The 27,874-nt window shown below is 42.7% G+C and overlaps 1 protein-coding gene across 1 annotated transcript in view; it reads right to left on the bottom strand.

Moving 5' to 3' along the window:
• LOC124775671 (proton-coupled folate transporter-like) overlaps positions 1-27,874 on the bottom strand; it is an 86,333-nt gene that overhangs the window by 12,548 nt on the left and 45,911 nt on the right. The window contains exons 5-10 of the mRNA XM_047250502.1: positions 24,153-24,339; positions 23,912-24,059; positions 20,140-20,241; positions 19,430-19,567; positions 19,064-19,147; positions 15,112-15,268 (exon numbers count right to left, since the gene is read on the bottom strand). Coding sequence (XP_047106458.1) covers positions 15,112-15,268; positions 19,064-19,147; positions 19,430-19,567; positions 20,140-20,241; positions 23,912-24,059; positions 24,153-24,339 — 816 coding nt within the window. The remainder of the gene's footprint in view (positions 1-15,111; positions 15,269-19,063; positions 19,148-19,429; positions 19,568-20,139; positions 20,242-23,911; positions 24,060-24,152; positions 24,340-27,874) is intronic.

The following is a 27,874-nucleotide window of genomic DNA, read 5'->3' as shown; positions in this document are numbered from 1 at the left end:
ATTCCGTGGTTACGGAAATAATCTGTTGGGAGGTTACACTTAATAAACTGTTGGGAGGTTACAATATTAACCTTTTCTATATATGATCTGCGGGAGCGAACATTCTCTGACAATACTGTGGCTGATATATCTTCGATTTAGACAGGTAGTTCATTTCTGATACCAAGGGAGAGGGATACCTCCAAGCTAAAAACCCCCACGTGCATGACACACGTACTCCGCTACTGTAGTAGCCGCTTACTGCGTGTAGTGCACGCCTGACCTATTAAGGGAAACCCTACAACTCCCACCTGATAGCGGCGATCGGGAAATTCGTATCCGATACCGCCTCTGGTTTAGACTTTCGACTCTGATCCAAGCCTGAAGGCCGCGTTCGACTCTGGCTAAGGTGTTACAAATAGAGTCCACAGAGGCATACCAACAATCTTTCTTTCCACGAACAGTACGAGACTGGAGCAGAAGGGAGAACCGATAGAGGTACTCAAGGTACCCTCCGCCACACGCCGTCAGGTGGCTTGTGGAGTATGGATGTAGATGTAGATGCACTGTGATAGTGAAACTTTGCCTGCATCCTGCGTGTGGTATACAACTGTTGCTTGTTACAAAGATCTTGACGTGAAGATATGAAATGGACCTATTTTGGTGAGAGATGCTATTTTTCTTGTTTACATGTGTTAAAGTGTATATGGGCAAAAACTTTAATCAGAACTGGCGTTAGCATGAGAGCTCAAAATAAAATGAATGCAACAATAAATTACTACAAGAACAAACATTAAGCGATCTGATATCTTATTTCTATTTGTATATTAACTTATAATACAGTCAATTTACGAACAAATACTTTAATCAAGATTGGCATTAACGTGAATGCCCAGTAATAAAATTATACAGAATTATAGCATTTGCAACTAAATTCAGCTGTTTGTATGACCATGTACTTTATATTTAAATTTAAAGCAATCACAAAACTTCAAATAAGCTGCTGACTTATTTCTGTTCTTAAATTAACATGATCTGGAACATTAGTAAGAGTAGATTCTGTTTATTTTAGCTAGAGATAATATGAATAACAGTTATAGTATTTGTAATGAACTAAAACTGTTAGTATGGCCACGGATTTTATATTTAAAACCAAGAACAAAGTTCAAATGCACGTTTGAGTTACTTCTGTTCTTTCATTAACGTGATCTTGAATATTAGTAAAGGCAGATTCTGTTTATTTCAGCTGGAGGCATTATTTATAAAAGTTATACTATTTGTAATGAACTGAAGCTGTTTATATTACTTAAATTTAAAACAAGAACAAAATTTCAAATGAATTATTGACTCATTTCTGTTCCAACATTAACATGATCTGGAATACTAGTAAGGGCAGATTCTGCTTGTTTTAGCTACATGTATAAAAGTACTGGTTTATGTTAACAGAAGAGGGCCTCAACATTTAGAAATATCCTACAGGTTTTATTCTGAGGTTGGATATTTATGTTGACACCTGCGTAGTTAGGATGTAAAGATAGGGATAGGGGGTGGTTAGGGGAGGAGGTTATAGGGGACAGGGTTTGGGAGGCTGTGTAGGGTTCATTGACTGATTACTTGTTTTGAATTAGCAAATGTGCGAAATTCTGAAAGAAAAAATTGTTTCTCAGTTCAGTTTGGTGATACTGTATTTGTCAGATACTGTATTTGTGTTGATAAAGATTTCAGTTTATTCAAGAAGGACAAATATAATGCCTTTGTTGGCAAATTAGAGTATTTGGAGGTTTTGTTCTATGTTGTTTGCAGATTGATTGTGTTGGGGAAAGTATGTGCAAACCTGGATTTGTTCAGGTTGGTAAGACGGGTGCATCCATGTGTTCCTTAACTCTTGTTATGAAACTTCTACCAGTTTGTCCAATATAGGAGCTTGGACATGTGTTGCAAATGAGCTTGTATACACCTGACTTTTGATACTGTTGTACAGTGGTTTTGGTGCTGTGTATGATTTTATTTTGTATTTCGTTGTTGGTGAAGAAGCTTATTTTTATGTTGTATGTCTTGAAGAAGTTGGCAATTTGCTTAGAAATGTTCCTAGGAAAGGCAGTGAAAGGGTACAGTACCACCCGACATTGAAAATAGGTACAACATACTTCATTATTTTTGTCAGAACAACACATTTTTTTGTAAAAATAACTCAATTTCAATTAATACAGCGAAGCCGGATACCAGTGTGGGAAAGAATGACAATTTATTTATTTAATTGATCACATATGCACTACCACAAAGTAAATCCCTACATCCAGTTTGGTGAGATCTGTGAAATGAATGAATGTATGGTCGTCTGCTAACTGCAGACAGTGAATGTGAATATATGATCATCTTTGAGTCGATCCTTTGGCCACCTTTAGTGGGACCAAAGGGATGAAATTTACCAGAGCTTTGAGCGCCTGAAATGTGGCTGACCAATACGATAGCAAGGTGCTTCCCCCACCTCGACAGAGATGGGAGAGGACCTAGAGAACGGCCATGTTTCGGCACTCTGCCGCTGGATCTTGTGCTGTTAAGACCTGTTTTAGTTGTGCTCCGTAATGATGAAAGAGTGGAGACATGGTATGCATGTGGAATATTTAAGAGTAGTTTGAAATAATAATTTCTCTATTGCAGGAACTTTTGTGGGGAGAATTAAATGTCAGGCAGGTAATATTAAAGGGATTGTAGTAATCTTCGGAAGTGACCAACGGTCACAATGAAACCACGTGTAGCAATAAGTTGAAATACTTCCGTGTGCTTAAGTTAAGCTGAATTACTAGCGTGTGTACAATAAGTTGAAATATTTAAGAAATAGCGTGTGTACCATAAGTTGAAATATTTAAGAAATGGCGTGTGCAGGACTTGAAATTAGAGACGAGTACTTCCACGTGGTGAGTACTGTGTGAGTCTCAATCTGTGTATGAGACAAAGGATAAAGAGAAGTAATCGTCCATGGTATCAGTTGAGGACTCGCGTGTGTGATGAATATGTTCTTAATAATACTTTGCGTGATATGATTCCGTGTGACGTTTGATTCAAACTCTGAGAGAGAAGCAAGGTGAGTCGGCCGTCTATCCAGCAACGCCACTTGGCTTGCATTGCACAGGAAGACGTGCAAATATCTCCAGAGTTCATAGTAGGAATGTAGAATTACAAAGTGGGGCAGTGTCGTGTGAAACTGGGATAAATACTAATTGAAGTGGGAAAGCTGAAAGTGATAGTGTTGTGACTATTTAGTGTATTGTATTGCATGTTATAGTGTGATGTATGTCATGTAATTTGGGTATGTGTGGTTTGCATGGGAGAGTAGCGAGGTAGTTTCAAAAGATTAGTAGGTTATGCTTGTTCCTTCAGTACCGCTCGGTCTGGAGGAAAGTTTAGTGATGATGATTGTGAGAGTCGAAGTGTGAGGTATAATAAAAGATCCACCATCCTATCCAGAAAGTGCACTGTAGCGTTAAAAATAATTACGAGACCATAATATAGAGATTCACCATTGTAAAGCCATGCCCACTGGGCGGAATTTCTCATGTGTTATTGTTGTAGGTTGTAGAATTTGTGTGTTTAGGTTAGAGAATTTGTCGGAATAAATAAGATAGTGAAAAGAAAAAGATTGGTGGACTTTTCCTTCGAATTGAATGTTGTCATAATGTCCCGAATTTATAATGTGTGCGCCATCCATATTCAGTGCTGTGGCCACGTGTTGACAAAAGCCGTTAAATAAAAGACAAAAAGAAAATGTGGTATTGCCAGTGCGTAGTGTACAGTCAGAGTTCTGTAAATTACTGATAGTCAGATGAATGTTTCCGTTGCGTATTAATCATATAGGAGGATAACTTGTAACTTAAGTGTGAGTACTAGAGTTCATGTTACTCAGTAAGTTAGAATGAGTCCACTCGCTTGGCAGACCACTCATCTTGCAGGCCTGACTGCTTGATGCCACAGTATGAGCAAGGCATGTGGGTGCCTCTCAGCAGGCTTATAAATGTGGTCTTCTTGCTAGTGAGTGGCTGTTCAGCAGTTGGTTGATTTAATTTTGTAGCATGGATTAGTAAATGTATTATCTGTTATAGCAGGATTGTACCCGTTGCTGGAGGCAATTGATTTAATAATTTCTAATTCTTTTTGTCTTTTACTTGTGTCCACTGAGATGCAATGTCAAAGTGTGTCGTAATTAGAGCATCTAGCCGATCATCCACGATTGCTCATTTCCTGACCGATCTACCTCTCAGGATTGTATCTATAATCTAACAGTGTCACAGGTATATTACGAGAGTAACATGTCAACAGGTAAACCATCGTTCCACACCTTTTAACACTGGTGATAAAGGTTGAGTGTTTCTCGCATGTTTCTTTTATATACAGAAAACTTCGCGTATACTAAAATCGCTCTACGGTATCAGCATACAGAGTCGCAAACACTTTTTTTTCTAACACAACCTCTGATTTTTAAAAGAGCGATACAATTTCTGAATGTGCAGAGACAAAGTTCAAATAAGGAGTCATGCCCAGCCCTCCATTTTTTTACGTTGTGAAATCCAGCACATAGCTCGCAAAAGTAGTTGTGAGATACTGGTATAACTTACCCACAAAGAATATTACAATTTGTATACGAAAACGTTAAATTGACACAGGAAATTATAGTGAAATGCAGGATGACCTTCAGACGATCGTTGCTTGGTGCTGGGAATGGAAACTGATACACAACATAAACAAATGTAACGTACTGCGCATAAGTAGGCAGAAAGAGCTATTGTCGTATGAGAGGTGTTCAGTAAGCAACGCAATACATTTTTTCCTCGGCCTTTTTCTGTTGAAAAAATGTAGTATTTGCTGTGGGACATCGAGGAATAATCACGCTTCAGCCCCTATAGTTTCATGAAATTACAATTGGTGTCGATGCTGTAGATAGCCTTCAAAACGGCGTCTGTAACAGATGTGTAATCTGGCGGAGAGCTGTCGCTGAGTTACTTTTGTCGGAAAACCAGGGCATTCAGATATTCATAGGCACTTACAGAATGTGTTCGGAGACCTGGAAGCGACGAAAAGCACGGTGAGTCTTTGGGCGAGACGTCTGTCACCTTCACAACAAGGTCACGCAAACCTGTCCCATCTCCCACGTGCCGTCCGGCCACACAAAGCTGTAACTCCTGCAATGTTGGAACGTGCGGACACTCTTATTCGAGGTGATCGACGGATCACAATCAAATACCTCGCTGCTCTACTGGACGTCTGTAGTGGTGACACACTCGTCAACCACTTGGGGTACTCAAAGGTGTGTGCCCGTTGGTTTCCTCGCCGCCTAACAGAAGACGATAGAGAGCAACGAAGGGCCGTCTGTGCGGTATTGCTTGCGGGTTACGATGCTAATCGTGAAAATTTACTGCCTAACATTATCACAGACGATGAAACATGGGTTCATCACTTCTAACCGGAAATCACACGGCAATCCATAGAGTGGCGACACACCACCTCTCCCGTGAATAAAAAGATCAATATCGCACCCTCAGTAAAATCATGGGGACGGTATTCTGGGACTCTGAAAGCGTTATTTTGTTTGATGTCTTCCCTCATGGTGCAACGATCAACTATGAAGTATTATGCCACCCTCAGGTAATTGAAGAAACTACTTCAGCATGTTCGTCGCCGCAAAAATAGAAACGAACTTCTCGTTCTTCATAACAACGCAAGGCCTCACACAAGTCTGCGCACCGAGAGGAGGTCACAGAACCTCACTGGTCTGTTCTTCCTCATCCACCCAGGAGCTCGTATCTCGCACATTCCGACTGCCATCTGTTTGACCCATTGAAGGATGCACTATGGGAAGCTGCACGTGGATGATGTGGAGGCTATTGATGCAACAAGGCGTTCTCCGACGTCGACCAGTAGAGTGATACCCATGAAGGGCAAACAGTTCCTCCATGTAAGATGGGGTAGGGCCGTCGCATTGTCCATGCCTTCTAATTTGTATGTTTGAATGGCGTATTCAAAGTCGAGCAAATCTGTTCTATTTAGTTGGTGTAAAGACTAAGCCATGCTAAGTATTCATCCAGATGCATGTGCTAAACCTTCTAAAACGACAGTAAAACTGGCTGATATAACCGACTTCACAACTTAGGATCGAACCAAGACAGATCCCGTGTGCCCAATTAGACAATTTGAACAGTTCTCGCAGTGTGATGTAAAACCTCGTAGTTCTATATCTACCTGCTGAACGGCGTTGTCGAAATTTTCTCAGTGATGATGATATTGAGTTTATGGCGCTTAACAGCATGGCCATTAGTGCCGTTACTGCATACCAACATACACACTCCTTGGTTTGAACGCTGTCTGTTTTCACAAGCGAAATTGCTGCGACGGTTCCCCAGTTTTCTGTAGAACGTATGTAGACACGAATATGGGCTTCGTCACTTACAAAGTCGATCGATCATATATCCATGAATTCTTTGGAGATAACCTCGTTGTGGTAGACTGAAGTATGACTTTTAAAACATTCAGCTCAGTGTTTCTGTAGAGGGTGATTAATTAGTGTCTCCACTCACAGTAGCCTTTTCGTAGTTGAAGAAAACTGTACTGATCCAGGCCTGAGATGTTGTTTAATGGAAAGATAATCAGCAAAATAAAATAAAGTACCTGTTACATTTGACTGAATAAAACATACGGGCCGAGTTATCCACTCAGAGCTCATGGACTTCCTGCCTCCAAAACTTTAGGTAAGAGACCTGATACTTCACAAAATTCTAAAATGCATGTTACACTGTTGTCACTGTCAGATAAGATGGTGCATGTATCTCCAGCCACGCAGAGGGTTGCCCATAGGCCAGCGTATGAAACACATGTAGTTAAAATATGTTGCACCGAAAATGATATTCCACAGGCTCCACACATCGGTGGTCACCCAGCCGGAGAAATGGACAGTGTCCTATTCTTAACCAACTGACTTGCCCCCCTTCTAACAGCCGTGTACAGTCTCTAGAGGAACGAAGGGTTCCTAATGATTGGAAAAGAGCACAGATAGTCCCAGTCTTCAAAAAGGGTTGTCGAGCAGATGCGCAAAACTATAGACCTATATCTCTTACGTCGATCTCTTGTAGAATTTTAGAACATGTTTTTTGCTCGCGTATTATGTCATTTCTGGAAACCCAGAATCTACTATGTAGGAATCAACATGGATTCCGGAAACAGCGATCGTGTGAGACCCAACTCGCCTTATTTGTTCATGAGACCCAGAAAATATTAGATACAGGCTCCCGGGTGGATGCTATTTTTCTTGACTTCCGGAAGGCGTTCGATACAGTTCCGCACTGTCGCCTGATAAACAAAGTAAGAGCCTACGGAATATCAGACCAGCTGTGTGGCTGGATAGAAGAGTTTTTAGCAAACAGAACACAGCATGTCGTTATCAATGGAGAGACGTCTACAGACGTTAAAGTAACCTCTGGCGTGCCACAGGGGAGTGTTATGGGACCATTGCTTTTCACAATATATATAAATGACCTAGTAGATAGTGTCGGAAGTTCCATGCGGCTTTTCGCGGATGATGCTGTAGTATACAGAGAAGTTGCAGCATTTGAAAATTGTAGCGAAATGCAGGAAGATCTGCAGCGGATAGGCACTTGGTGCAGGGAGTGGCAACTGACCCTTAACATAGACAAATGTAATGTATTGCGAATACATAGAAAGAAGGATCCTTTATTGTATGATTATATGATAGCGGAACAAACACTGGTAGCAGTTACGTCTGTAAAATATCTGGGAGTATGCGTGCGGAACGATTTGAAGTGGAATGATCATATAAAATTAATTGTTCGTAAGGCGGGTACCAGGTTGAGATTCATTGGGAGAGTGCTTAGAAAATGTAGTCCATCAACAAAGGAGGTGGCTTACAAAACACTCGTTCGACCTATACTTGAGTATTGCTCATCAGTGTGGGATCCGTACCAGGTCGGGTTGACGGAAGAGATAGAGAAGATCCAAAGAAGAGCGGCGCGTTTCGTTACCGGGTTATTTGATAACCGTGATAGCGTTACGGAGATGTTTAATAAACTCAAGTGGCAGACTCTGCAAGAGAGGCGCTCTGCATCGCGGTGTAACTTGCTCGCCAGGTTTCGAGAGGGTGCGTTTCTGGATGAGGTATCGAATATATTGCTTCCCCCTACTTACACCTCCCGAGGAGATCACGAATGTAAAATTAGAGAGATTAGAGCGCGCACGGAGGCTTTCAGACAGTCGTTCTTCCCGCGAACCATACGCGACTGGAACAGGAAAGGGAGGTAATGACAGTGGCACGTAAAGTGCCCTCCGCCACACACCGTTGGGTGGCTTGCGGAGTATCAATGTAGATGTAGATGTAGATGTAGATTTACTATCATTGGTGAGACTGGAATTAGGTTCGCCGTGCCTGTGTGCTCGATTTGGTTGACCGCAGTTTGCCGACCAATATCATCTCAATGACGCATGATCCTTCGCCTGACAATGCGACGTAGCATGCACGAGGTTGGCGCACCGAATCGCAACCGCTCCCCTACACGTTTCCCTGGCTGCTTTGTCAGCTACATTATTTTCCCGTATCCTAACTGCCCCGCTACCTAGTAGAATAGCACTTCTTTGTCTTGTTTTTGAATCTGTTGCAAGTCTGTATAAGTTTTTCTACTGAAGTTATTTATTGTACAGATTGCGAGGCACTGCGCGAGGAGACGAGAAATCTTCTGTTGCGACAGCGTCTCACCTGCTCGTTTCCTTTCAGGACTGCGTGTACTTCGGGATAACAATTTCTTATTTGTTTCGGGACGCGAGTCCTGAAGATCCTACCACGGAAGACAGCTCAACAGCCGTGTGTATACTCCTGCTTAGGTCCATCCCTGTATATGAGGATAAAAACTTGACACAATCTTAAAATTGAGAAAAAGGAAAGAAACGTAATGTGAAGTACACTATTTCTTTCATTCTATCAGGCTTCAAATCACTTTGATTCTCTGAAGACGCCAAGGTGGCAATTTTTTTCATCACTGTTTCGTTACCAGAAGATATGATACATCTAGGTCGATAAGACATTCCTGGGTGGATTGGTCGCATGTGGCCGCCTCCTGAATGTCCGATCAATGTTTTAACGATGCGTTACACTAAATAGCAATGACTGGGGAAATGATAATTTTTTCATGGCCATTCTTGCCGTGGGGAGCCGTCTTCGTAGACTGCATTAGTGAAGTGCTGATCCACGCGCAACGTTGCCTCACTCTAGTCGGGATATTAAAAAAGTTCTATAAAACTGCGCTCGACGGGACCTGTCTGCGCCCCAAATATTTCCGCAGAGGCATTCAAAAATAGTATTACGCCCTTTGTTCTTAGGTGTTTTAGGTACGATAGCAAGGTTATTTTCGTGTCGAACATTAGGCCCAGATATCACACATATTCCTTAAAACTTAAGACATTGTTATCCATTTTGAGAGATGGTTGGTTATAGCTCCGACGTGAACGGTTAAAATTTACACAAATAGTTTTCTCTGATGAGAACCCTAAACCATTTGTATTAGCCCATTTTTCTAACCTCGTAATTGCCAGCTGTAGTTGCTGCATTGTGGTTGTAAGATCGAAAAAAGAAAGGAAAATGGCCAACTCATCCACTATCAGTGGACTTTTGACAGGCGTCTTGACTGCGGATGTAATGTCAACGACAACTATTGCAACAAGTGTTACACGTAGCTCACTGCCTTGGGGATCTGCATTCTCCCTAACGAAAGCGATCTGATCTCTGATCTCTTCCAATTCCAGTCGAGTTCGAGATGGTGTCAATTTATGGGCACATATTTTTCGAACATGACGAAAATTTCATGCTGGTTTATTTATCACTTCTACCGAAGGAAATCGAATTTTCTGTTTCTGACTGATACACTGAAGCAGTCCTCATCGATAAAATGGCAGTGCCTGTCTGTGTCTACTATAATCACACTGCCATGTAAAACTCAGTGTAGCCTCAGAGAGCCGCGGTGTATCTGATACGTGAATTGACAACAAGCGTCCCTCTGTAACGAATAAATTTTATGGCTCTGGAAGTTGGTTAGTGTCCTTCTGGATGTTGGCAACAGACGTTGCTTAGTATACTACTGCCATGTTTGTGCTGTGCAAGTGACAGAGGAGAGATGTCTCCAGAGAACTATAAGGGGCGATCAAATGAAAGCGAGGTCGATGAAAAAATTTTCATAAACTGTTTACTATTTCACATAAAGTAATGGCCGTAACTGTTAACACATGGGCTGGGTAAAAAGTAGTGGCAACACTTTTATATTTCATACCACTCTTTACCTGACATATGTTCACCGTATTACATGCCCTTAATATAATCGTCTCGCATCTCGATCTCCCCCCCCCCCCCCCCCCACACACACACACACACGTGGAAGGTCTCGTGTACCGTCAGCGCGTCCGTCTCTTTCGAAGTCTCGCAAGAACCTCCCTATGGCACGGACGATGTCTTCTCTCACTTCGGTTACTGCATGCAATGATCGAGGTACAACAGTGGCAACGTTACGAACTTGCAGTGAAATTGCTCATTCAGGGAACGCGAACGCTGGACTCGGTATTACGAACGACATTAAAGGGACAATCCAATGAATGGAAACGCCATGTTTCTCCTCGCCCATAAATGAGCTTGTCGCAAAGTGATTGTTATTGTGGCTTACGATATCCGTGGGTTAATCCTGTAATATGTTGTAGTACATGGGCAGACGGTCACTGCCGCCTGCTATTGCGATTTCTTGTGACATCGTCATTTACCCGCTCTAACAAGAAAGCGGTGGCACCTTTTGGCACTGCATCCATCATGCTTAATGACAGTGCACGATGCCATACGGCGAACCCCGTGTAGGAACGTCTGAATACGTGGAGGTGGGATATACTGGAGCCTCCATCGTTTCACTCGATATGAGTCCGTGCGATTATACGACCTGTCCACCAAAAGGAAGAAACCTTTCTGTTACACGTGCTGCAACGCAAGATAAGATATCATCCGTGCTATATGGCGATCCTTGCGAGACATCGACAAAGAAGAACGCGCTGGCAGTGTACGAGGCATCCCATCTATGTGGGGGGGGGGGGGGGGGGGGAGGAGATCGAGATGCGGGGCGATTATATTAAGGGCATGTATACGGTGAATGACTGTCAATAAAGTCTGGCACGAATTATAACAATGTTGCCGCTACTTTTTATCCAAACCATCTACATTTATCCCACTGTGAGACAATACGGTGAACGCCTTCAATGAGAAATGTTTGCGGTTCCCTACGGAACCGTGATTGTTCCCGGGCGTACAACCTCTACCTCCGATGCAAATCGATGGACGCAAATGTCTTCCTTCAGGGTTCCAAACACATGGAGAACGCATGGGAAGAGTTTGGATACAATCATGGTTCCGTAGGCGGCCGCAAACATGCTTCCATGAAGGTATTGACCGTCTAGTCTCGCAACGGGATAAATATATTACTAGGTATGACTATTACATTTGGAGTAATAAGCATTTACTTACTTTTTTCTATCTGTCTCGTTTTCATTTGATTGCCGCTTACAGAAGATGACTCCGCTTGCTAAAGAGATATCGGGCGGGTCCGTTTCTAAAGTTGGATATTGCCGTTCTGGAAACGTTCGCAGTCACCTTGGAGACGAAATAAACGGTATAATTTTCTGCTCAGAGCATGACAAGCAACTGAACCTAAATTAGTGAGCAACTGCAAAGGCCACGCACAGTCTTCTACATCACGCTCGACAATGTAATATCAGGATAGTCTAAACCTGTAACTTAGCAGACTCACAGTTAGCTCTGCATATACGTGACAGTTCTCAATAAAAATTTTGAAGAAGAAGTCTGTACTGCAAATACAGATGAGTGGGCGCCTATGAACAAGACCAACTTTATACAACATTAGCAAAGAATTTGTGCTCGTCAACAATAGAGTAGCGCTCTGCATTGATAAGGTACTTAATTCTGTCGGTGGAGTGACAATGTTAAGCGCGAGATAAGCGGCAGTTACGAGGATTATTTCTTCAACAATTCTTTATTGAACAAAATGAGAATGAAACAAACGAAATAAAGATGCTATTTTTCCACATAATCTCCATCCCGTTCTATGGTCTCCCTCCAGCGCGAAACAATGGCGTGTATGCCCTGTCGGTACCGATCCTTGTCCTGGTGTGTGAATCACCTCCTCATCGTCCTCAAAATGTCTTCCACGAATGGTATCCTTTAATGGCCAAAACAAGTGGAATTCCGAGGCGGCCAAGTCAGGGCTGTAGGGTGACAGCCGCGGATGGTCTGCCTGACCGCTGCAAATCGTGGAGCTCCTCCGAACCGCCTTCTGGTTGACCTCATCCTCTGTGTCGAGCGACTAACTGTACTTCTGTCGACAACAGATGCTGCATAGACTTTGCACAAGTGTTTGTGAATATTCCCTACAGTTTCTTTCTCTGCAGTGAGAAATTCAAGGACGGCACGTTGCTTGTAACGTACATCAACTATAGACGCCATTTTGAAACTATCATGCAGCTACGCTATCCGTCGGAAGTGACGGAAACTTGGCGTGCTATCTCAGGAGACTTCAAACAATACATACGTAACTTTCCGCATTTGTAGCAGTTTTCGACTGAGAAAAAAAAAATGTGTTGCATTACTTTCTGGGCAATCCTCGTAGTTAAAATATACAGGGTGTAACGGGTATTTGGCACCTTAATATGTGCACACGTCGGTGTGTTGACTGTTTTTTCTCTTTGCCGAACAGTCTTCCCATAAACACGTTACATACTTCTACGTGATTACTCTGCTATTCACAATAAAGTGCCTGGCAGAAGGTTCAGTAAACTAACTTCAAGTTGTCGCTTTACCGTTCACTCTTGAATGGCGCGCGGGAAAAACGAGCACTTAAATTTTTCTGTGCGAGCAAAAATTGGAAATTTGTTGTAAGGACTATGGGACCAAACTGCTAAGGTCAGCGGTCCCTAGGCATACACACTAATTAATCCAACATAACCTAACTTACGCTGAGGACAACACACTCACCCATGCCCGAGGGAGGACTCGAATTTCCGACGGGGGGAGGTGCCGGCGATGGAGGGGGGGGGGGGCGGTAGTGTGGTGGGGGGGGGAGGGGAGGGGTGGAGCCGCGCGGACCGTGACAAGACACCCTAGAGCGCGCGGCTCTTTGTGAGCCCTGATGTCTCTTATTTTATCGTGATGATCATTTCTTCCTATGTAGGTCGGTGCCAACAGAATGCTTTCGCAATCAGAGGAGAAAACTGATGATTGACATTTAATGAGAAGGTCCCGTCGCAACGAAAAACGCCTTTGTTTTAATGATTGCCACTCCAATTCACGCACCATGTCTGTGGCACCATCTCCCCAATTTCGCGATAATACAGAACGAGCTGCCCTTCTTTGCATTTTTTCGATGTCATCCGTCAGTCCCACCTGATTCGGATTCCACACCGCACAGCAATACTCCAGGGTAGGGCGGACAAGCGTGATGTAAGCAGTCTCTTTGGTAGACCTGTTGCACCTGCTAAGTGTTCTGCCAATGAATCGCAGTCTTTGGTTTGCTCTACCCACAACAATATCTATGTGATCGTTCCAATTTAGATTATTTGTAATTGTAATCCCTAAGTATTTAGTTGCATTTACAGCCATAAGAATTGTGTGACATCGCGTAATCGAAATTTAGCTGATTTCTTTTAGTAGTCATGTGAATAACTTCACACTTTTCCTTATTCAGTGTCAATTGCCACTTTTCGCACCATGCATATATCTTGTCTAAATCATTTTGCAATTCCTTTTGGTCATCTGATGACTTTACTAGACGGTAAATGACAACATGAACTGCAAACAATGTAATAGGTCTACTCAGATTGTCTCCTATCTCGTTAATATGGATCAGGAACAATAGAGGGCCTATAACACTTCCTTGGGGAACGCCGGATATTACTTCTGTTATATTGGATGACTTTCCGTCTATCACTACGAACTGTGAGCTTTCTGACAGGAAATCACGAATCCAGTCGCACAACTGAGTCGATATTCCATTGGCATGCAGTTTGGTTAGTAGACTCTTATGAGGAACGGTGTCGAAAGCCTTCTGGAAATCTAAAAATATGGAATCAATCTGACATTCCCTGTCTATAGCACTCATTACTTCATGAGTATAAGGAGATAGTTGTGTTTCACAAGAGCGATGTTTTCTGTATCCGTGCTGACTACGTATCAATAAATCGTTTTCTTCAAGGTAATTCATAACGTTCGAACACAGTATATGTTCCAAAACCCTACTGCAAATCGACGTTAGTTTACTATGCGATGTTTTCTGCACAGTCGTTACTTAATCACTATGTGAACTATGCCTGTCGGTATAATTGTTGGGTGTGCGCATGTCCACACTTCAGCATAGATCAGGAACAATAGAGGGCTTTAACACTTCTCTGGGGAACGCCGGATACTACTTCTGTTTTACTCGATGGCTTTCCGTCTATTATTACGACCTGTGACCTATCTGACATGAAATCACGAATCCAGTCGCACAACTGAGGCGATATTCCATAGGCACGCAGTTTGGTTAGAAGACGCTGGGGAAAATAAACATGTACTTGGAGGTATTAACCGATCTAAAAACATACGACTTGTAATACCTATAGCTAGTTGACAAATAACGCAAATACTGACGTAACGTGGTTCGGAACTTCACCCTCAGTCACCAATAGGAATATCTGCACTTACACGCATTACACAGTGTATATTTCTGTGTTTTCGCCCAGCTTGGGAGTATTGTGCGAAAAATAAAACTCTGAAGTTTTTTTGCACAATACATTTACTATTGCTGGCGTCGTCTTTCACAGGCGATGTTTCAAGTGTGTTGCAAGTGCTTACTGCTTTGAGTCCTCTCAGACTGGAAAATGGAATTAGCCCATCAAAACATTCTAAAATGTATCTTCTAACAATCAAGCTAAAAAATCTGCGTAAGACGACCATCCCTCACTGCCTTGGCTCACTTTTGAACACGCGGATTACGGTTTCTGAACGTGTTGTCATTTCACCGTTCGTTCGTTTGGGGCGAAAATAAAAGTTTGACTCACAGGAGCAGCGTGAGGTCGAGCGCCATGATCGCGGCGGAGAGCAAGTGGAAGGCGCCAGGGAAGGACTCGATGGTCGCCTTGAAGACGGCGCTGTAGACGGGAGGTCCCACCAGTGGACACAGCGACTCCAGCGTCACCGCCAGCGCGAACACCTGGCCTGTGGACACACAGAACAGACGGGCGCTGCTCATCTTTCTCCACATGCGGTCACATGGATGCAGTGGCTTTCAAACAGCCTCTTCATTCCTCATATTGATTTTCAGCAGCCTTGTGTAACACCACATCTCAAATCCACAAACCAAAGAATTTTGTGCTCCAGACATACGTTCCTCAGGAACGTCTTCCTCAAATCAAGGCTTATGTCCGATACTAGTCGACTTCTTTCCTCGAGGAATGCTCTCTTAGCAAGTGTGGTAGTCTCCTTAATTCTCCTTTATTCGTCCATCAAGGGTTTATTCTCTTTTTTTCCATGGTAGAAAAATTTGTTGGAATGGACGCTCTATACTCTTCACACCGACAGCTTATTTCCTCTCCTATCAGTTAAGCACACAATTCCAAACCTTCGTAGAGACACTCAATGCACCTTTTCCATCAAACCGCTCTCTCTTCCTTGTCTAAGGGTAGAAATTGTTTTCACTTTTGATGGTAATGTCTTTGGTTTTAAATTCTCCGAAAATTTTATCTGAATGTATTTGTATTTTCTCCTTTTGTCTATTAATAGCAGCATTTCCTCGTTCACCTATTATCCCTTCCCAGTTATATTTCTTATATCTGTATTTGTCTGTCTAACTACTGTGATTACCGCTTTTAGTAATGACAATTCATCCTCAACTAACTAATACAATAATATTCATTACTCCAATAGCTACAGCTTTAGGGATCAGGAATCGTAGCTCATCATTCCTCAATGTTTCAGTATCCCACTTATTTCTACAATGGTTCTCGCCAACAAATCTCTTAATGTCGAACCTATTCAAATGGTTCAAATGGCTCTGAACACTATGGGACTTAACATCTGAGGGCATCAGTCCCCTAGAACTTAGAACTACTTAAACCTAACTAACCTAAGGACATCACACACACCCATGCCCGAGACAGGATTCGAACCTGCGACTGTAGCGGTTCCTCACAATTACTAAATTACGATAAGAGTCTATGTTTGCTCCTTGGTACGGTTTACAATCTAATATGTGATTTCGAAATATCTGTCTGACAATGACGTAATCCAGTCGGTATCTTCTTGTTATTTTTGAATAGAAAATTTGCAATTACTAGCGGAAATCCGTTGCAGAATTCAAGATTTCTTTCTCCTGTTTCATTCTTATCGCCGAACATGTATTCCCCGACAGCTCTGTCTATTATTTCTTCCTTCTACTATAGTGTTCCAAAGCCCCTGGATTATTACATAAAAGTTTCCCTTTACGTGTTGTGTACCGCGTTCACTTCCATCATATACACCTGCTAACTCGTCGTATGCTTCTTGTGGTATTGGCAGTTGTAACTGAATTGTAATTGTTCTCTTTCAATGGATTTAGCTTCTGTTGAACTGTTCAGTGTCACTCACATCTTGCCCTACCCTAGTAGCCATAGTGGATCTTACTCCCTTTACGCCATTTCCTGACGTGATTGACATTACCAATTTTTATTTTTTTTTTTATTTTTTCAGTAGATACCCCCATCCTCCTTCCATTTCAATTCACTAACAAGGAACTCCTTGAGGGCGAGGCCGCAAAAGGCCAATGATGTTTACGGCATTCGACGCCCCACGTATTGTCTACCAGGCAACCCACAATATTGGCTGCTAATGGCGACAGGGTTTGGGACTGGAGAAATCCAATTGCGAGCACAGCATGAGGCTACGGAGCGTAGTTCAACTGTTTATTCGATGAGTAACTCAACGGTGCTACAGGGCTAGTGGTGTTGATACAAAGCAGAGCAATGGCAACGATAAACAAAGCAAACATTGCATTATTCCTACAACAACAGTTACCAAAGTTAACATATCGTCAGAAAGGAACCCAAGGAATTTCGAAGAGTGAGAAAGAAGAGGCAAATGAAATATCAGTGTTTCCGGAAGAGGTGTCAGTGGAATTGTGATGTCGTATACGCTCGACTGTGAGGTCAATGTACATGTGGAGTAAAATGATGACGACGCGTGCTTAACAAGGGAAATTAATATTGAAACAAATCATGTAGTCATGTAGTTCACCATCCTTCTCGGACAGGGAGCCACAAATCTCGTCTCCAATGAAACGTGGTAAAGGATAATTGTTGTCCAAAGTGGGCTTACTAAGCATAATTACATACATGGAAGATCATCCGCAGCATAGTAAAGAAAAAAAAAAGAAAACAATTATGAATAGATTTCGATTAAGTCCGTAGCAGTATGACCGTGTAATACATAAGAAAAACTACTGATATTCAAGGGAGGTCAAGACGTACTTGTTACAAAAACTGGCGTTTCCGCATTTCAAGGATGCTCGATACAATTGACAGGACGCGCATGATAGTGACCTACTTCTACTTTATCCAAAGCACTTTGCGTGCGACATAGATTACAGCTATTTCAAGGAAAGCAATGGATGGTTGCATAACTTCAAACAGCGTTACAAAATTGGAAAAGTAAGGTAATGAAATTTCAAACCAAGTGTCATCTTGACGATGTACAGTATACTGTGGAATCGACCCGACAATTTGTTGATCAGATAAGCAAAGAAATTTGTTTCCAACTCCACCAATCTGGATTTCAAGAGGAAATTCATATGAAGGGAAACTTGGAAATTAGAGTACCAAGAGTACTGTATCAATGTCAACTAACATCAATGCCTTAACGTATTCATATACAATTATGCCGACTGTTGATTTGGATGGCAAATTGACTGGAAAGTTATTTATTGTGCTGTGAGAAGTTGGTGGTGCTTTGCTCCCTACGATTCTTTCTCGTGTGTGTGATCTTGCAAGGGCAGTACTGAATATTTACATCTCATCAAGCAAGAGTGGGAAAATGGGCGTGAGAAAACTACAGCTATGGTATGAGCACTGCTTTTGGCCAACAGCTGGTAAAAATAACTTGTTTTGCTTGATTCATGGTGCTTATACTCGTAAACATCATACTCCTTTAGAGGAAACTATCCCTTCTAATAAATGTGTGACATTGCTGTTCATACAACGGGGAACCACTGGACAAGTTCAGCAACTGGATGTTTGTGTTACTCGTGACCACAAAACGTATTATCGCGCTATCTGCAGTTAGGCGTTAAAAGATAGTCAGTTTCACGATGAGTTCCACGACAGACTGTTTCGCATTCGGTTTCATGCCATCACATTCCATCCGCTCTCATCACCCCCTTACACGAATATGATTTTATATGCGTTCTTTAAGAGTGGATACCTAGCTGAACGTCCTGTGCAGTTTGTAACTCTCAAGGAATTCGCCTTCGATCTTGATGGTGTGAACCTCTGAGATCACTGTGGCGCGCCATTTTTCATTTGGTGTTCATGGAGCAAGTTAATGGTTTGTTTTGAACATTTCTTGAATGTCGCAGATGTCCATTTTGTGAAGTGTAATACAAACAGCCCACAGATGGTTCATCTCTGCACCTCCCAGACACTCATTTCCTGTCGTCCTCCTGATGCACATTCTGAGTCATTAGCAGTTAATATTTTTCTGTCATAATTGTTAACACAACATTTTCTAACTGGCCTAACTGAAGATTGAGCTTGCGACCTCGCACTCAAGGGGTTTCGTGTAAGCCCTAATAGATCTACGTTGCAGCCTTCATATTTCCATTTTCTGATGTAGTATCTCCCTTATTACATTCCGGTTCTGACATTCAAACCTCCGACTTATAGAATGTTGCCACTTAATTTATCTTTTTTTCTTTTCCTCATGATCACATCCCAGTTAGCTAATAAATCGTAAAACTGCTGTTACAAAGGGAACTGCACTCACCTATCTCGTCCTTGGCAACCAGCCTAGTCAGCATCGCCCTTACCATAACCCAGATCAAGGCTCCGAAGCAGCCGATAGCTCCGCCTACAAACAAATCAGAACACATTTCATTGAGAGGAGAACGATAGTGTCAGAATGGAGGAGGAGTGGAGGTATTGACGATGAATACAGTTGCTCGATTTTTTCTCTGAATATACTCGGTATAATAACACAGAGAAAACATAGCAAATGATATACAGGAACAACAACCCACGTAACTCAAACACTGGAATAACATAGAGTTGGAGTAGGGATAGTCATAACTGCTAATAAGGACATAACTCAGCGAACACAAAATAAAAATTCGCAGGATAGCTGACAACATACCCAGAAACATGTACCACGACTCCGGTGATATGGCGTGGATTACGGCTGCAGAGATCTTGCAGGAGAAAGTGATGAAGGCTATCCAGCCGTCGCCCAACTTGAGCCACCGCACGAACACCATGACGCCCACCAAGGTTCCTGCAACGATGGAACGCCTTGTCTTGGAACAGTAACTCATTTTGCGATCCATCACAGCAATGTGCGGATTTTAGTAAACATTACTCTCGTAGTACTTATTCTGGTACAACTGTATTCGGAAACCTCTGCACGATATTTCTAAACAAACCATGAAATCTAAGAAAGCCGAATATTTACAGTCTTACTGAAAAACAGTCTGTTCTACAATAGAACATTTTTTATGGCAGTATTTTAAACTCGACAAAAGAAAGCTCCTTAAGGAAAAGCAAAACCGGAGAAAATTTCTAACGAAGAGACATATAAACTTATGTATAGATCACCAACACCGCAGCACATATTGGAAACCTAATCTAAATGGTTTTATTGGATACTCACTTGCCGCTGCACTTAGGGTAGCATTAAGCGCGTTGAAAGAAAAAGCTAATTTCTGATCAGTCCTGTTGAATAAATATTTATTATCTATCTCTTTGCATCTTCAGCTGTTTTAGTGTTAAATCTGTGTATTGAGCTCTAAAATGACGTCGAATACTTTGGGACATGACAGGAAGCAGAACTAATGTGCTGAGCCTCACCTGCAGCAGTGGTGCCATTGCTGAAGAATCTGAACAGCAGGTTGTCCTCCATCGTCCACTGGAACTTGGCGTTCACGAACTGGTAGTAGACAACACCTTCTCCTAGAAATGCGGAACACAGCATTGCACATTGAGTATTTCCAGATACTGGTCCAAGTACGAATTGAAATAAAAAACTCTTCTGTAGTTTCGGTTTCTATATCGTTTCTGCAGATGAATGTAATACCTTTTGCATTCGATATCACTTGCTCACTGAATATCATCTGAACAATTGAAAAGCGCTGTTGATAAAACTACCTAGTACAATGAAACAACTACTGGTTGTAATTCAGTCATCTGCCTCTATCTTCTCTACTAATGGGAAGCTACACACAAGGGTAAGGTTTCTGAAAATGAATGGATGCTAAGCATCAAAATGTATTCACATGAAAAGTACCTGTCAAGTGGGAACGAGGGACCAGCACACATGTAGTGAGAGAAATTACTTCATTCTTCGACATGAAATTCAGAATACATTACTTTCTGCTTCGGTAAACAGCTGTTACGCTGTGATAAAAATTGAGGACAAGGAATAAAATTATCTTTGACTTCATCATACCAAGTTTAAAAAATAACACGGGCAAGCTCCTACAGAAGCAGAGAGTACGTAAAATACGTTGATACGAGGGGTTCCATTTTATATACTCATATATATATATATATATATATATATATATATATATATATATATATATACCACTGGTCATTAAAATTGCTACACCTAGAAGATGACGTGCTACAGATGCGAAATTTAACCGACAGGAAGAAGATGCTGTGATATGCAAATGATTAGCTTTTCAGAGCATTCACACAAGGTTGGCACCCGTGGCGAAGCCTACAGCGTGCTGAAATGAGGAAAGTTTCCAACCGATTTCTCATACACAAACAGCAGTTGACCGGTGTTGCCTGGTGAAACGTTGTGGTGATGCTTCGTGTAAGGAGGAGAAATGCGTACCATCACGTTTCCGACTTTGATAAAGGTCGGATTGTAACCTATCGCGATTGCGGTTTATCGTATCGCGAAATTGCTGTTCGCGTTGGTCGAGATCCAATGACTGTAAACAGAATATGGAATCGGTGGGTGCAGGAGGGTAATACGGAACGCTGTGCTGGATCCCAACGGCCTCGTATCACTAGCAGTCGAGATGACAGGCATCTTCTCCGCATGGCTGTAACGGATCGTGCAGCCACGTCTCGATTCCTGAGTCAACAGATGGGGACGTTGGCAAGACAACAACCATCTGCATGAACACTTCGACGACGTTTGCAGCAGCATGGACTATCAGATCGGAGACCATGGCTGCGGTTATACTTGACGCTGCATCACAGACAGGAGCGCCTGCGATGGTGTACTCGACGACGAACCTGGGTGCACGAACGGCAAAACGTCATTTTTGTATGAATCCGGGTTCTGTTTACAGCATCATGATGGTCGCATCCGTGTTTGGTGACATCGCGGTGAACGCACATTGGAAGCGTGTATTCGTCATCGCCATACTGGCGTATCACCCGGCGTGATGGTATGGGGTGCAATCGGTTACACGTCTCGGTCACCTCTTCCTCGCATTGACGGCACTTTGAACAGTGGACGTTACATTTTAGCTTGTTACGACCCGTGGCTCCACCCTTCATTCGATCCCTGAGAAACCCTATGTTTCAGCAGGATAATGCACGACCGCATGTTGCAGGTCCTGTACGGGCCTTTCTGGAAACAGAAACTGTTCGACTGCTGCCCTGGCCAGTACATTCTCCAGATCTCTCACCAATTGAAAACGTCTGGTCAGTGGTGGCCGGGCAACTGGCGCATCACAATACGCCAGTCACTATTCTTGAGGAACTGTGATATCATGTTGAAGCTGCATGGGCAGCTGTACCTGTACACGCCATCCAAGCTCTGTTTGACTCAATGCCCAGGCGTATCAAGGCCGTTATTACGGCCAGAGGTGGTTGTTCTAGGTATTGATTTCTCAGGATCTATGCACCCAAATTGCGTGAAAATGTAATCACATGTCAGTTGTAGTATAATATATCTGTCCAATGAATACCCTTTTATCATCTGGATTTATTCTTGTTATATATATACGCCTCATTAGATCGAAACTGTATCCTTACTTTTTATCGACTACATTCTGTTCACTGCGTACAAAATAATATATGCAGTGAACTTCGTTCCTGTTTTCCAGAGTATTTTAGCTTTGTGATCCCGCGAAATCTATGTAGAGAGTTCATCTTAAATACACTGACAGAAAAAAAATCGGAGCACCAAGAGGAAGTTGTGCATCATAAACGAAAGTTGGAAGGATTGTTTCTACATCTGAAAGATAATGTCTTATCAAATTCTGCACCAGTCACATAGGAGTGGAGTTAGTAGCGCCACTATGAGGAGGCTTTAAAAACACGTTGTACCAGACGTGAGAGTTAGTTACCTTTGAGATTGGACGTGACGAATTGATTTTAGTCGAGAATGCTTTTAAGGCGACAAAGACGCAATTTTCAGCACCTCACTGAGTCTGAACAAGGTCGTGTAATTGGCCTACGAGAAGCTGGATGCTCCTTCCGTAATATTGTAGACACTTGGCAGGAGTGTAGTCACTGTACACGACTGCTGATAGTGACAGTCACGAGAGTGTACAGTTGCAAGAAGACCGGGCTCTGGACAGTCACGTGCACTTCAGAGAAGGAATACCATCGTTTTTTATGTATGGCTCTGGCGCATCGTACTACATCTGCAGCACCAATTCGAGTAGCAGTTGGCACTACACTGACGTAACGAACTGTTAAAAATCGGTGGTGTCAAGCGAGAGCTCATCGGAGGGCAGGGTGGAGGTCTATTGTGTTTTCTGATGAAAGCTGGATCTACCTCAGTCCCAGTGATGGTTGTGTGTTGGTTAGAAGGAGGCCATTTTAGAGCCTGCGACTTATCTGTCTGCGTCATAGACACTCTGACCCTTCACCTGTCTGGGGTGCGATGATAGCAGGAGCACTCTCGTGGTTATCCCACGGACCCTGACTGCAAAACTGTATGTCAGAGTGGTGATTCGACCTGTCGTGCTGCCATTCATGAACAGTATTCCAGGGGGTATTTTGCAAAAGGATAACGCTCTCCCACATGCGGCTGTTGTAACCCAATATGCTCTATAGAATGTCGATATGTTGGCTTGATCCACTCGATCACCAGATCCGTCTCCAATCGAGTAAATATGGGATATAATCGAATGACATCTCCAGCGTCATCCACGAACAGCATTAACCGTCGCTGTATTGACCGACCAAGTGCACAGGCATGGAACTCCAGTCCACAAACTGACATATGGCACACGTACAACAGTCTGACGGTTATTTGCGTACCGGAATTTCACATTTGCAATGACTTATCTCGCTCTTGCATTAACCTGTGAACATGCAATGTTAATCACTTAAATATGTTACCAAGACAAATGTATTCCTGTAATTTCCTTACTCTACGTTAATAATGTATTGGTGTTGAGATTTTTTCCCGTAAGTGTATATAGCAGTCCAACAACTTTAAATACGGAGATAGTTCTGGAGCAGACTTGATGAATTGTGCTTGAATATACCAGAAAATATCAAGTGTGAAGACAATGTGATGTTTCACTCCGATTTTATTCTCTACTAGAACGTGTACGACTCTTAACAAAAAAAAAAAGAAGACTATTAACAAAAGTAAGCTCGTAGCGCTTTTTCGTAGGTCAGTGCGTGAGCGTGGACATACCTTGGGAGATAAGGACGCTAGTGACGGCCACGAAGATGACGGTTAGGATGGCTGTGCGTCCGTGGTGTGGCCGCTTCATCAGGGATGTCTTGAGAGCGTCGCGCACCAGCTGGGGGTGGAAGATCCCCTTGCAGCAGCTGCAGCTCCCCTAAGCACACGAGATACGTTAACATTAGTTTATGATAAATATGTGACAGCTCTCCTTGTTCAGTGGTGGGCGTAAAACAGGCTACCAGCTCACGTCTTGTGGTGGTGTGTAGCGCGCAGTGGTCTCTGGCAGCAGGAAGATGGAGTACAGCAGACACAGCACCATGAGGCCGGCAGCCAGTTGGTACACGCCTTCGTAGTTGAGGCTCAGGAACAGCGGCGTGGACAGCCCTGACCCCAGCATCACAGCCAAATACTGCGACACGTCCAGCAGTCCTAGTCTGCAAGCAGCAGTTTCAGGGTGTCAGGAGAGCTTTGCTCTTGAGATGTGGGACACAACTACAAGACGTATTCAATAAGTAATGCAACACACATTTTTCTGAAAGCAGGTTGGTTTTATTCAGGATTCCAATACACCATACTATCCCTCACTCTTTTGGCTACAAAACCCTATTTAAACATGATCTCTGTTCAATACGACGGCCTTACGCCACATTACTGGAAGGGCTTGTATCCCACATAATACCACTATACAGGTCGACTGCGGAGCCAACATCTTGCTGCATCAATAACTTCCACATCATCCTTTATTCGGCCAAACAGATGATAGCTCGTTATGGTCTTCTGTTAGATGGCGAGGAACCAAGCGGATACACACCCTTGAGTCTCCAACTGACGAACGAATGTGACATCAGGATCAGCGGAGACGTACAGTTGAGCGGCGAGGTGGTTGATTGTGGTCCGTCGATCACCTCGTAAAGAGAGTGTCCGCACGTTCCAGCTTCGAGGGAGAGACAGCTGTGTACGACCGCCCGGCACGCGGGAGACCGGACAGGTTTGCGCGACCTTGTTGCGATGATGACGGACGCCTCACCCAAAGACTAGCCGTGATTTTATTCATTGCTAGGTCTCCTAGACATTCTGCAGGCTCCTATGAATATCTGTCATTCTCTAGTTTTCCGCCAAAAGAAGCTCAAGGACAGTTCTAAGCTCGGAACGCGCCTCTGTTACAGACGCCATTTTTGAAGGCTACGTAAAGCGCCGCCATCTGCCGAAGTACCATGAAACCTCAGGGGCTGAAGCGGGAATATTCCACGATGTTCCACAACAAATTCCACATTTTTTCAATCGAAATTTGCCGAGAAAATAAGTGTATCGCATTACTTACGGAACACACTCGTACATCAAAAGTAATGGGTCTTCTGGTCTTCAGATCTCTCAGATAGTCTCACCATTACTATTGCTGTGGATCCTGATCACATTAAGTCCAAAAACGTTAGCGCTGGCATTACAAATATTTATACATCACGTATAACTGCCACAGTGATGACACGAGTCATCAGTTAAAAAAAAAATGTCTGTTGGCTAAATTTATTAATCCTGAACACGCCACTTGTGTGTGTGACTCTGTATTGTTTTTTTATTTTAATTTCTGTATTGTTTTTCTTTTTGCATTTTGTGTGATTTGCACCAGTGTCTGTTACATACGTATGTGATTTCATTGTGATTTATATCTCGCCTCTATAAGAGATTTAATATCAGTGCTTAATGTTAATAACGCAGAGAGTGAGACAGTTGAAGGATGGTGCAGGGAGTTCAGCGAAGGACTAAGACGAAAATATATTACGGTAAAAGCTCACCAATTTTATTGACAAGAGGTTTGTCGGCAAGAGAAGAAGGAAGGGTTTTGATCAATGGGTGCGGCGAGGCGGGTTTATTGAGGTGGCGTACTTGTTTGATCACTGTCTCTCGTCGTACGGTGCACTATCAAAGTTCCACCTACCTCAGTACGGCGTTTGATCACCAGCCCGTTTCTCTGCATGCGTAGATACTGTTCAGACGATGTTAAAAGCAGCGTGCAAGAAAAACACCGTCAAGTCCACGTAAACTCTGGTAACAAGCTATCCTGTAATACCTTATAAGAAATTTCGAGTGGAGGGCGATTTCTTCATCTCTTTAGAAACATGTCAAACTTCTGCAAACGAGTTCTTTTATTTTTTGAGATTCAAAATAAACACTTGCCATCATCCAGTATTTAATTAACGAATAATATAACTGTCCTCAGCTCACAGTTCACACAACTCAGTACACACTCAAGGCAGTCAGAGATGCACTAAAGACCGACCCGAATTATTACGCGATCTACAGTCATTACTCTGCTACAATATACGAGTTTCACATTCGGTCCTTTTTAGTGGATTTCTAGTAAAGAAACTGCTCGCCACCTATTCCATAAACGGGTATGAAACATACCACGCGGAATTCTACAAAGACCGAAAGTTCACACGTTTTATCAATCCAACAGATCACTTCACAAAGCTCAGATTTTCACAATCTGTCCGTAAATGCAACTGCTTTCATGGAAATACAATCCGGACGCGAGAAACCAGTAACTTCTTCATTTTACTCATAATATAGACGGACACGTCCAACATGACCTACACGTCCGATAGTTAGCAAGCGACTGCTTCACTCCCAGTACAACTACTGAGCAGTGCGCGGGAACTGCTTAACTCTGATTGGTTGATTAAAATGATCAGTCAATCAGAACTATCCTTCGAGATTATTCTCGCGCCAAAACTGTCCTACGGCAATCACAATTCCCAGTTGCATTTATGTCATTTCAATGTGCAAATACTAATATAATGTTTAACAAAACCAAATGAAAGGAAAACTAAACTTGAAATAAATTTAGAAACTTATTATTCCGCAAACGGCTATTCTGGCTGCCTCCTTACAAAAGCAAGTACACGTAGACATACGTCATCAGAAATGTGGGTAAAACACAACTTTCCCACGACACAGTTACGTAATGGTGTGACATGAGATTATATTAAATATTTTAGTATGTCCCACATACACACTCTCACTCATTCTCATTTAGTCACACAACAACACATTAAATAAATCCTGATCTTTCCTGAATTTTATATTACGAAAAAATGCCAAATAGTTAACGTTCTTAATTATGAAACTCTAAACAAATTGACCTAACGTGCTGTGAGCTTCAGTAATGATTCCACATGATACTAAAAGATAAACTGTTATCAATTGTAACTGATTTTAATCTTGCAAGTGTCGGTTTGGGGTGTTTTAGGTAATTTTCTTTAACTCTGATCATATGCCAGCTAGAAAGCTGAGATTTTCACACAATCTCGTTTTTAATAACAAAGGGCAGTATATTGACTTTTAACTAAATTGAATAATATTTATTATAGTTTATTTAGAGTCTTAGGGGCTTGGATATTCTGTCGCTCGCCGGCCGCTGGTGGCCGAGCGGTTCTAGGCGCTTCAGTTTGGAACCGCGCGACCGCTACGGTCGCAGGTTCGAATCCTGCCTCGGGCATGGATGTGTGTAATGTCGTTAGGTTAGTTAGGTTTAAGTAGTTCTAAGTTCTAGGGGACTGATGACCTTAGAAGTTAAGTCCCATAGTGCTCAGAGCCGTTTACTATTGAGTGGTGATTTCTACGATCAGCGATCAGCTGCGTGCTGTCACGTTTTACGATGGAGCAATGGAAACAGGTTTCTTTTTTTTTAGTGCGTTTTGACAGTGTGACTCTTCGGAGCAGACGTTGCAGTGTTGTTATGTTCTGGAGTCGCTCCATATGATTTAGCGTTGCTGTATTTGCCCCAGACCAGCGATGACTGAACGACAAAAATTGTCACGATCAGCCTCGCATCGCGCAATCAATCCCATACGGATGGTCTTTCGTTGCTCTTCATCGTCTCCTGTTGTGCGACGAGGAACCCAGCGGGCACACACCGCTCAGTACCTCCCACTGGTGGACGAGACGTCCAGTTGTGCAGCGAGGTAT

This window comes from Schistocerca piceifrons, chromosome 1 (assembly GCF_021461385.2).
Source record: "Schistocerca piceifrons isolate TAMUIC-IGC-003096 chromosome 1, iqSchPice1.1, whole genome shotgun sequence".
In the NCBI taxonomy this organism is placed as follows: Eukaryota; Metazoa; Arthropoda; class Insecta; order Orthoptera; family Acrididae; genus Schistocerca; species Schistocerca piceifrons.
The sequence above is the reverse complement of the archived record's forward strand: the minus strand, read 5'-3'. Positions and strand labels throughout refer to the sequence as shown.